At 51.0% G+C, this 11334-nt stretch overlaps 1 protein-coding gene across 1 annotated transcript; it reads left to right on the top strand.

The window, feature by feature from the left end:
* The first annotated feature begins 75 nt into the window (after positions 1 to 75).
* On the top strand, positions 76 to 10383 carry ZP1 (zona pellucida glycoprotein 1). Its single transcript, XM_027858859.1, has 12 exons — positions 76 to 504; positions 1594 to 1715; positions 2331 to 2664; positions 2860 to 3003; positions 3483 to 3670; positions 3766 to 3863; positions 6776 to 6903; positions 6996 to 7185; positions 7255 to 7402; positions 9495 to 9576; positions 9761 to 9880; positions 10151 to 10383. The coding sequence occupies exons 1-12, from the start codon at positions 297 to 299 to the stop codon at positions 10381 to 10383; spliced, it is 1995 nt and encodes a 664-aa protein (XP_027714660.1). The 5' UTR covers positions 76 to 296.
* The last annotated feature ends 951 nt before the right edge of the window (positions 10384 to 11334 follow it).

Raw genomic sequence — 11334 nt, 5'->3', positions numbered from 1 at the left:
AAATTGGTCAATGGTTTCCCCCACCCTGCAGGTGTGGGCGAGTCTAAGCCCCTAGAGCTTAGGGACCAGCCTCAGGTGGCAGACTGAGACCCCCAGGGAAGGAGACCAGGCTGGGTTTTCTGCAAGGAGGCCTTGTCTCCTCCTTCCCCCAGGGTGGTAGTTTCCACACAGTCCCTTTCTCGAGGCAGGTGGGGGCTTCTCCAGGTGCTACCTTTCTCCTCCTGGCCTCAGCTGCTTTTCCAGACAATCCATATAAGCCAGGGTCTGCAGCTTGCTTGCCGTTGGCAGAAGGGGGCATGGGGCCTGCCTCCCGGTTAGGGGCTGGAGGTCTCACGATGAGTTGGGGAACCTGTTTGGAGTACCTGCTCCTCCTGGTTCTGGGACTTGGCCTGGGCCAGAGACCTGGAGCCTGGGGCCTGCAGCTCAGCCATGAATGTGGCTCCTACAGCATGCAGCTGCTGGTGGTCCCGAGGCCTGGTCAAACGATCCGTTTCAAGGTGGTGGGTGAGTGGCTCTTGTTTGAGGTGGTGCTCTAGTCTCTGGCTGGATAGAATGTAGGAACCACCTCATTTTGTATCCCCAGGGCCTGGCGCATAGTAGGTACTTAACAAGTGCTTGTTGATGGTTTGGAATCAAAGCACCTGGGATCAAATCCTGGCTCTATAAGCATTGCTGTGTGACTGGGGATGAATCACTTAATCCTCCTTGGCCTCAGTTTCCCCTTATGTAAAATGAGGGGGTTTGACTGGATCTCTAAGTCCTACCATCCTTGCCAAGTCCTTGAGAATTCCTGGGCTACTCCTTCCTGCTGTGTAAGGATAAGGGGAATTGTTGGTTCAAGGACCCCTCTCCTCTCTCTGGCTTAGCGCACAGAGGCATTAATGAATGTTTGTTGACTGACTGGCTGCCCCGGGCAGGAAACCAGCTGCTGGATAGTGCCACTAAAGGCACATTATGTGTGCCCTCGCTCCTGAGGGGCCAGCCAAGGGGTCCAAGAACATTCTGAGAAGCCTGAGGCTGACTAAGAAGGAGGACTGTGTGGGAGAGGGCGGGCATGGCGAGATGGCCCCAAGCTGTGGGCCACTGGCCTTGGGAGCTTGGTGGAGACAGCAGCCTTGCCTCAGAAAGGAGGGGCCCCTGGCTAGGGGTCTTTGATCAGAGGCAGGATAGTTTCCTGTCTGGTGTAAAGGAGGTCCTTTCCTGGATGTGAGAGAGCTGTGATTCTCTCAAAGCTCCAAGGACCCCAATTGGGGGACCCTACCAGTTGAGCTGGTTCAGAGGACCCCCCAAAAGATAACCCCTCACTACTTTGCACATTTGGCACATGTACCTGAATGGTGGTGGGGTTCTCTACCCCCACCCCCTACCCAAGTGTGAGCCCCTGAGGGCAGGGACTGGTTCATTTCTGCCTTTGCCTCCCAAGCACCTGGAACACAGTAGGCACTTCACAAGCCTTTGATTGGGTTCTTGAAGAGTGCCTCACTTTCTGAGGTTGGCCTTCTAGTGAGAAGCGTAGGGCTGTCTTCGTTGGCTAGCCCGAGTATGGTGCCTGCAGCTTGCAGGGATGGATATGTGGGCCTCTCTCCCCCCCAGATGAGTTCGGGAGCCACTTTGAAGTGACCAACTGCTCCATCTGTCTCCACTGGGTCACCTCCGAGCCCCAGGGCCCCACCATCTTCTCTGCAGGTTACCATGGATGTCACGTGATGAAGAAGGTAGGCCCTCCTTCCTGTTCTGCTGGTGGGGCTGGGGTATGGCCTTGTCTGCCCCAGTCATGAGCCTATTCTACTGATCACTGAGCCCTGCCTGAGCGCAAGGCAGGACCCTATTCTCCTCTACAGTTTAAAACAGAAAATTGACCTTGGGGCTGGGACCTAGGCTTGAGACACTGGCCGTGTGACCTGGAAATCACATGTCCCCATTTTACAGATGAGGAAGCTGGGGCTCAGAGGTCCCTAGGATCACAGATTTAGAGCTGGGTGGGCCTTATGTGCTATCTAACCAACCCCCTCATTTTACAGAGGAGGAAACTGAGGCCTAGAGAAAGGGGGTGACTTGGGATTAAGGTAACGGGGTCGTCAAAGTAGGAAACATCTACAGTTGGCTTTGAACCCAGGACCCCTGACTCGAGAGCCAGTGTTCTTTTCACCACACCAGACTTCTTCAGGGTGCTCCCTCCAAAATGAAGCATTATACAAACTGGTGTTCTTCTCACTAATATGCCAGGTGGTTGTCGGAGCTCGCTTAGGAATGAGGGACTGTGAATGTGAGAGGCCGAGTGACCTTCGCACTCTGTCCCACCCTCTGACCCGTCTCTGTCTCTACCTCAGGATGGCCGGTACCACTTGGGAGTGTTTGTAGAAGCGATGTTGGGCGCTCGGCTTGATGAAGCTCAAAATGTGACCTTGATCTGCCCCAAAGCCGGGCATCCCAAGAGCCCCGGCCCTCCTCGTCCTCTCCCTCATCCCGCCTCCCATCTCTCTCCCTCCCCTGCCGGGCTCCATCCTCCTCCTCGCCTTAGCCCTTTTCACCTGGACTTGAGACATTTGTCTCTCTTGCCAGCTGCTCATGGCAGCCGTCGACCCTCCCGTGCCCACTCCACCTGGTCTTCTCCCTCCCCCAGCCCTGTCACTTCAGTGCATCAGATCTCACCATATCACACAGGTGAGTCTGACTCCTTTCCCTCGGTTCTTTCTGCCTGGGTGCTCTCTTAGCGGACTCGCCCCTCTCTTGAGGCGAATTCCCACCCCTGCCCCCGTGCAACATCTGTGCTGGACTGCTTGATGCTGAAGTAGGGAATCCAACTAGGCTGGGTTAACGGCTTCTTGGTAGCTCAAGATAGACTTTGTGTGATCCCAGGAAACCCCCTGAGCCGGGAGCAATGCCAGGTCATCTCTGGCCGCGTCCCCTGCGCAGAAGGTGCGCGCTCTGAAGCCTGTCTCCAAGCTGGTTGCTGCTATGATAACACGGATGCCAAGGTGCCATGTTACTATGGTGACACAGGTACATTCCCATCCCTAAGCAATCGGCTATTTTTATTAAATACTTCCTCAGTATGAGGCACTGGGCGCACAGGTACAAAGAATGATACGGGCCTTCCTAACTGGCAAGCTTACAACAAATAACATAAACATATATAGCATAGATGTAAAGTTAATAAATACTAATGTGTATAGGTATTTGGAGAGAGTAGTTGGGGGATCAGGAAGAAAAGGGGTGCTCCAGAGAGTGAAAGGAGTGGTCTAGAAGCCCCACCAGCCCTCAAGAATTTCTCAGTATGCCAGGCCTTGGAGGGATTAAGTTCCAGGCAAGGACTTGAGTGCTGAAGCTTCTGAAAATGAGGTGTGAAGAAGCTGCATGCCTTGGTTGGGCCTAGGTCCTACAGCTATTTACTAGCAGAGTGAGGACCAGAGTTTAGCTTCTGAGCCCCTGGACATCCCTCTGACACTAACTTGCCTTGGTTATCTGGCCCTCCGTCCCAGCCACCGTCCAGTGTTTGGAAGACGGCCACTTCGTCCTGGTGGTCTCCCAGAATACCACCTCTGAAAAGCAGGTTGGTCTCGAGAGCATCAAGCTAGCCTATGCTTCGGGTGGCTGCACCCCAACCCAGAGGACAGAAGACTTTGTGGTCTTCCATTTTCCAGTCACCCAGTGTGGCACCACCATCCAGGTAGGGGGCAGGCATGGCTCTCTAGGGGTGACCTGGCTACTGTGTCCCGTGGGTGAAGGCACTCATCCGGCTTCTCTCTGTCTCCCCTGCCCCAGCTGGTCGACAACCAGCTCATCTACGAGAACCAACTGGTGTCAGACATGGATATCCAGACAGGGCCAGAAGGCGCCATCACTCGGGACAGTATCTTCCTGTGAGTAGAGGACATGGGATGTTTGGGCACCAATCTGCAGGCTTCAGAGCTGGGCAGGGGCCTGGGTTTCTTCATCTGTGCAGTACAGGGGGATTAGATTCAATGACCCAAGTCCCAGAGAAGTAAAACAAGTTGTCCAAGGTTACAGAAATGGGCCAGGATGTGAATTTTGGCCTTCAGAACACAATAGCGTCCTTTGCGCTAGTCGCAGTCAGGCCCTTACAGGGGAATTGAGAGCGATGGGAGACGGTGGCAGGGGAAAAGGAGGCCTCCTTTTAGCATGAAAACAGGTATCTGGAAGCCACGCAAGAACTTTGGTCAGGAGATTTCGTTCCTGAGAAACTATAGTAATAAGCAAAAGTCTTAATCTGAAAGTAAGATGTCTGCTCCGTGTAGCAAATGGCCTTGGTTTCAGTACTGGTAAAGAAACATTGAGTTGGCCCCAAGGAACGGGAAGCCAAAGGTACAGATCCTGCCCCGAAACCCTCCAGAGGGAGGCAGGGATGGGGTCGGAGAAGACTCCCATCACTGCTCAGGGCCTACATGTTGGCAAGATCCCACATCCGTAGAAGACCCCCGCTTCTTGGAGAGAACGAGCCTCTTACCACGGCTGGGCTAGGTCCTAAGTACTCGGAGGCAGTGAGAGATGCCCGCCTTCACCGAGCACAGGAGCCTGAGCTGTCCTTCTACAGACCTACTGCGTAGGAGGCCTTGGCTTCTCTCTTCTCTGAGTTACCCTGCTTGGCGCTCTAGTGATAAAGGTCAGTCCTGGCCTTCAAGGGGCTTACGATCCAGCTGAGAGAATGAGTCCAGGAATTGTGGTATGGAGGACAATAACATTCAGGGAAGCAGCCTGATTATTGTTTCTAGAATCCAAGGAGCTGGATTCAAATCCCGTCTCTCCCTCTTACTACCTGTGGGACCTTAGATAAATCACTTACCTGCTTAGTGCCTCATTTTACCCATTTGTAAAATGAAGGAGATGGACTTGGTCTTTTAAGGTCCCTTCCAACTTTAGATCTGTGAACTTACGGCCAAGCTGGCAACGATACTGTAGAAATGAGACTAGAAGCGTGCATACCTGAACCCTGATCCCTTTGACGTCTCTAATAAATAGCTTTGCTTCTTGTAGAAGGTCAGCTAGTGATAATGAGCTCCCTGGCTCTTTGTCAGTTCTGATGGTTGGTATCTTCCCTCTACTACATGAAATGGGCTTCAACCCATTGGTCTGAAACCCTCGACCACCAAGAACAAATCTCATTGGGGCAGCTAGGTGGCTCAGTGGATAAAGCACCAGACCTGGGGTCAGGAAGGCCTGGGTTCAAATCTAGCCTCGAATACGTGCTAGCTACATGACTTTGGGCAAGTCACTTAACCTGTGTTTGTCTCAATCCCCTCATCTGTAAAATGGGGGTAATAATAGCATGTACCTCCCAAGTTTGTTCTGAAAATCGAAAGAGAGGACATTTGTAAAGCGCTTTGCAGAATGCCTGGTACATAGTAGGTGCTATGTAAATGCTAGTGATCATTGAGCCCCTCTTCTGTGTAACAGCCCCTCAAATACTTGAGGAAGGCTGTTCTATCCATGCCCCATTACTAGTAGCTTACTCGGCCCTTGTCACCACCTAGTTAATAAGGGCTAGAAATAAGAGAGTATAACTTCAGAATTATATAGTCCTAGGCCTGAGTCCTTTTGGGGGGCTCCCTACAAAACGGGGATAATGGCAGATCCTTTGTAGATGCTTATGAGAGTAGGGCTGTCAAGCCTTAAGGCACCATTTAAATGTGAGCTAGTCTCATCCCCAGATTAATTGGAGGCCAGAATATTTCTCAGGTCACATTCCCCAGAGGAGTGAAATGAGGGGTGGGAATAGAAAAGGGACGTTCACTTGGGAGTGAAGAAAAGATGGACCTCTTCCTCAGTCTGGATTGGGAAGGATAGAACAAGAAGGAATGACCGTAGTTCTGTCCATTTTAACTCTACAAGGCAGGAAGGGGAGGTCCTAGGCACAGGACGTCATGGCTATTAGAGATCCTGGTGAGACCCAGAGGGGTTCTCCTTGGCCTGTGACTTCCTCTTAAGACTTACCCCCTTACCCATAAGTATCAGGGAGACATCATGGTAAGCAGTCACTGAGTTTGATCAGAACTAAAGCTCTGACACTTCCCGCCTATGAGACCTTGGAAAAATACATTCCCCTCAGAGCCTACATTTCTTCTGTTGAATGACCTCTGTTCTCTCCTCATTCATCTTGGCTCCTTGGGGCTTAACTCAGGGTAGCTGGAGATTAAATATTATCTCATTTGATTTTTCACAACAAATCTGGGAGATAGGTGCTATTATTATCCCCATTTTACGGATGAGGAAATTGAGGCAAACAAGAGGTAAGTGACTTGCCCAGTAGAGTCGCACATTTAGGAAGTGTCTGAAGTCAGACTTGAACTCCGGTCTTCTGATTCTAGGCCCATTGTGCTTTTGAGGCAGAATCTAGTGAATTAGAGACGTGCACTAGGAAATCTCCCTGGACCCTGGTCTCATGCCCACCTCAAGTATATTTGGGACCTGCTGTTATTTTACTGAGGCATGTGTTAACTTTCCAGCGACTTCCAAACCCACCCTTGTAATAGCATAGAATCAGTCATGGATGATGTTTTTGTCTTGTTCAAGGGACGTATGCCCCATTCTCTCCCTGTAGTCCACCGCCTCTCAGAAGGGAGGTGTGCTTCCTTGCTGGGTAAAGACTGACGGATTCATTGAGGAGCTCTAGCTTTCTGCAGATGGCTTACGTCCAGCTGTGTTGTCCCAGCTCCTTGGCACAATGTGAATTCAGCTTTGCTTGGTAAGAGGCGTGAGCCCGCCCCCAGGCTACATCTTCTGACAACCTAGTCTATACCTTTTCGCCCCACTACAGTCTCCATGTGCGCTGCATCTACAATGCCAGCAGCTTCCTGCCCCTCCAGATGGAGGTCCTCCTGCCACCGTCATCTGTCCCTGCGCTCGGGTCTGGCCCATTGCACCTTGAGCTTCGAATTGCCAGAGGTAAAGAGACCTCTGTCTTACCATCCCCAGACCTTTTATACCAGTGTCTATGCCTGAAGGCTCATAAGATCCCCCTCCTCTCCCAACCATAGATCAGAAATACAGCTCCTACTACCACGTGGAGGACTACCCCATTTTCAAGATGCTTCGGGAACCCGTACACGTAGAGGTGCGACTCCTCGGGAGGACGGACCCCAACCTGGTGCTGGTTCTGCATCACTGCTGGGCTACCCCCAGCACCAATCTCTTCAAGGAACCTCAGTGGCATCTTCTGTTTGATAGGTGAGTGGCTAGTTGAGGGCCTGACTTCCCAGCAGGGCATGGCTAAGTTCTTGCTGATATCTTCCCTAGATGCCCATTTGCTGGAGATGGCTACAAGACCCGGTTGGCACCTGTGGAGGGTACATCAGAGCTCCTTTTCCCAACTCATTATCAGCGTTTCGTTGTTTCCACTTTTACCTTTGTTGACTCGGTCTCCCAGAGGGCTCTCAGTGGACCGGTAAGGACCATGGCTCAGTTCTGAACAGACAGGAGGAAAGGCTGCTTTCGAGGACCGAAGGGGCAGAGATAGGAGACAGACCGGCCAGGATGACTGGACCATAGAGTATGATGAGAGGGAGAGGTGTATGAAGACTGCAAAGGCAGGGAGGAGTCGGTGTGAAGAGATTCAAATGCTAAGCAGGAATCTGTCCCTCTGCTATAGACATAATAGAACACTATAGAAGTCGCTGGAATTTACCTCACAGGAGGGGGTGATACGGTCAGAGCCGTGAACCTCACAAATTCCCTCTGGCAGCCGTGTGGAGGATGGATTGCAGTAAGCAGAGTATTGGGGCAGAGAGACCAGTTAGGAGGCCATTGCAAAAGGTGGCGAGGGCCCAGTTTAGGGTGACAGATGTATGAGCAGGAAGAGATTGGAGAGAGGAGGGCAAGACTTGGAAGCATAGCCCTGAGAAGCTGGCCTCAAGGAATGGGAGATTCCTCTGCGGAGGTCCCATGGATGATTCCTCTGCCACTGGCATCTGCTGGCTAAGAGCCTACTCAAGTCTAAGGCCCATGACTACCTTTCACCAGGACAGAACATGTCCCTGGTGACATCACGGGCAGTTCTGGGTATCGTCATTCTAGTAGACTGCCCCAAACTTGAAATTTTGCTCTTGAACGTCGGCTCTCTAATGTACTTGAATGCACCCGCTTGACCCCCTTAACCCTAGACTCGAGATGCTCCATTATGGTCTTAAGGTTCAGCTTTAGGGAGCCAGGGCACATGAGGGAAGGGTTTGATCTAGCCGAGAACTAGATCCTCGAAGGGACACGAGTTCAATAGCAGACACCATGCTGCTTCCCCCAGAGTCAAGGCAAGGGGCCAATCCCCCTTCTTGGACTGCCATCTTTGGCTACTGGCCTCCAGAAGCTGATCTTAGTCACCTTCCAAGAGATGGTCCCTGAATAAAGCGTGGCTAGTCTGGGTCTGTCCCTATTATAGAAGTCCCTGGGAAAAAACTCGCCAGCAGGACAAAAGGACTGGCATGGAGGAGGGATATCCCAGTGTGAGAAGGCCTTAGGGGCTGAGGGAAATACCAGGCTAAGAAGACATGGCCGTAAGGTCTGGGAGAGTCAGAAGCACAGCCAAGCGGACGAATTTATAATTTAACCTAGAGATAATAGATAACTGTGGTTATTGAATAGGAGAGTGACATGATCATATACCTGTTTTATGGTCCCCATAGCCCTGGGCCTCTCCAGAGGAAGATAGCTTGGATTCTTAGACCTAGGTTCAAATCCAGCCTCAGACATCTACTATCAGCGTGACCTTGGACAAGTCACTAGGGTCCCGCTTTCCTCATTTGTAAAATAAGGGGATTGAACAAGATGACCTTTTCAGGTCTCATTCAGCATTAACTCTTGTTTTTGTTTTTGTTTTTTTTGTTTTTTTTTGTTTTTTTTTTGTTTGTTTGTTTTGGCTAGGCAGTGGGGTTAAGTGACTTGCCCAGGGTCACACAGCTAGTAAGTGTTATGTGTCTGAGGCCGGATTTGAACTCGGGTCCTCCTGAATCCAGGGCCAGTGCTCTATCCACTGCACCACCTAGCTGTCCCCTCAGCATTAACTCTTATGTTTCTGTGGAAGCATACCACCCCACATGGGTGGTATTGAACAAAACATTTGAAATCAGTTCTACTTACTCAGATGTAATGGGAACACTTACCGTGATCAGCCCATCTCAGAATTCTGTCTCTAAGCGGAGAATGAAACCATGGTAGTCAAATACCCTCCAATTCTTAACGGAAGACTAGACCCAGCCACGTAGGGGTACCATTAGAAGTTGCTCTAATATGACTTGCTATGTAGACTACCCTATATTTGTGTTCTTCAAATTAGGACTCAACTCTGATCCATTAAAATACTAATCCAATGCCTCATCGTGGTATCAAAAAAAAAAAAAAAAAAGAGAGACAGAGAGACAGACCCTGCAGGACCTCCAAACTCTGCTTAGATTAGAGAGTGTTGACACCAACGGTAGCTACCAGTCATGGTGGATTGACTTGGGAAGATGACCAGTTTTTTGTTTTCCCCTCCTCCCTTGGCCCAGGTTTACTTCTTCTGTAGAGCTTCTGCCTGCTATCCTTCTGAGACAGAAACTTGCAAGGCTGTATGTTACCCAGGGAGTACAAGTGAGTTTTTAGATTTGGGGTCTTGTGGGGGGGGTTGGCATCTCCTTCTCAGGCATGAGTACCAGGTCACCCGGTTTGCACGTCTGTCCCTCCCCATTTGTATAATACAACACTGCCCTGCTGGGATGCTACCCTAATCTCGGAGGCATATGCAACAGAGCACCTCTGACTTCGCTTTCCACAGAGCGGAGGCGCTTTGTAGATGGCCATAATTACATGGAAGGAGTCCAGGACATTGTGGGTTCTCCAGGACCAGTGGAATTTGGGAATTCTAGCAAACGGAAGATTAACTTGCACAATAAAGGTGAGTGTTGGAGGGCTGGGGTATATGTTGGGGGGGCACGTAGACACATGCATATGTCCCGTTGGGTCAAGAACTACCCCCAGGATGTGACCTGGGCAAAAAAATTCCCCTCAGATGAGGGCATTACAACTTCCCCATGACCTCTGTCTACATTTGACGTAGACCTTGACAACTGGCCTGTCCAGGTTGCTCTGGGTTCCTTTGGCTAAAATCTTAGGACTGTGCTGAGTCTTCACAGTTTTAACTGGGAGTGGCTCATAAATGCTATAGCTTCACCCTCCACGGAGCCTGACTCCAAGGAGAGATCTGTCATCTTGCGGCCCAACGTCTCGGAGCCCCTTCTTCCAGAAAGATCCTCCTGGAACACGACCCTGAAGCCTCTGCTGTGGGTGACCTTCTCCCTGGTGGTTATCGCCATCTTGCTGGTGGTGGCAGCGCTCCTTGGAAGGAGCCAGAAGGCTCGAGAGCAGAGCAGGGAATGTGTCAATAAACCCAAATGTTGACATTTTGCACCAACGGTGTCCTCTTCTGATTTGGGAGCGGCAAAGACCCTGATTTGAGAGGATCTCCCCATCTGTGGCGCCTTACGGGATTTAAGGGCTCTGGTTCTGGTCCAGTGTGTGATCCACTGTGTGATGCCCTGCCTGTGAGTCTTTCCTCTATTTTGTCTCTGCTAAAATCGTCCTTTCTTTCTTCTTCTTTTTTTTTCTTTTTTGGCTAGGCAATGGGGTTAAATGACTTGCCCAGGGTCACACAGCTAGTAAGTGTTATGTGTCTGAGGTGGGATTTGAACTCTGGTCCTCCGGAATCCAGGGCTGGTGCTCTATCCATTGTGCCACCTAGCTGCCCCATTGTTCTTTTCTTGAACACCAATTTGGGTCTTTCAAAAAGAAGCTGTCTCTATTTCCCCTAAAATTCATCTCCAGCCCCTACCCCAAAGCACTGGAGCTGCTCCCGCCAAGTTTGCCAGAACCAAGGTCAGTCTTGAGGCCATTGGAGCACACAGAGCTCCCAGGGTAAAAAGGTTTGCAGCGTCCCCAGAATGCAAGGTGAAGTGGGCCCTGGGGCTGCCAATGACTAAAACCCTCCCTCAAACCAAAAAGGCCTGCAGGCTGGTAGGCATTTCTTCTAACAGACTTTTCTCATAACCAGAATTGATCTAGAGCCGTACTTGGGTCTGGCACAAAATTAGCTCACAGAAATAGGGATGAGGCTGCACTGTGCCCATGATGCCTGGGGGCATCCTTTCTGCCTACATAGGCTACAGGGAGCTCTTGGCTCTACCTGCCTTCTGGCTTTCAGCTATTGTCGCCACCGCCTCTACTCCCTAACTCCCACCAGCATCTCCCATTGTGTAGTCGGACTCTGGGTGGGCACGGTGCATGGCAAAACAGGGAGTGGGCTTCAAGCAGGCCCCACTGGAGCGTCAGCTCTGCCCCGTGTGTGAGAAGTGA

Source organism: Vombatus ursinus, unplaced genomic scaffold, assembly GCF_900497805.2.
Source record: "Vombatus ursinus unplaced genomic scaffold, bare-nosed wombat genome assembly UNPS02013931.1, whole genome shotgun sequence".
Lineage (NCBI taxonomy): Eukaryota > Metazoa > Chordata > Mammalia > Diprotodontia > Vombatidae > Vombatus > Vombatus ursinus.
The sequence above is the reverse complement of the archived record's forward strand: the minus strand, read 5'-3'. Positions and strand labels throughout refer to the sequence as shown.

Excerpts from the sequence above, each read along its gene's own strand:
- ZP1 (XM_027858859.1), top strand. The coding sequence starts at position 297 with ATGGGGCCTGCCTCCCGGTTAGGGGCTGGAGGTCTCACGATGAGTTGG. Across the intron at positions 6,904-6,995 it reads TGAGCTTCGAATTGCCAGAG|ATCAGAAATACAGCTCCTAC; the intron begins GTAAAGAGACCT and ends TCCCAACCATAG. Across the intron at positions 7,186-7,254 it reads TGGCATCTTCTGTTTGATAG|ATGCCCATTTGCTGGAGATG; the intron begins GTGAGTGGCTAG and ends TATCTTCCCTAG.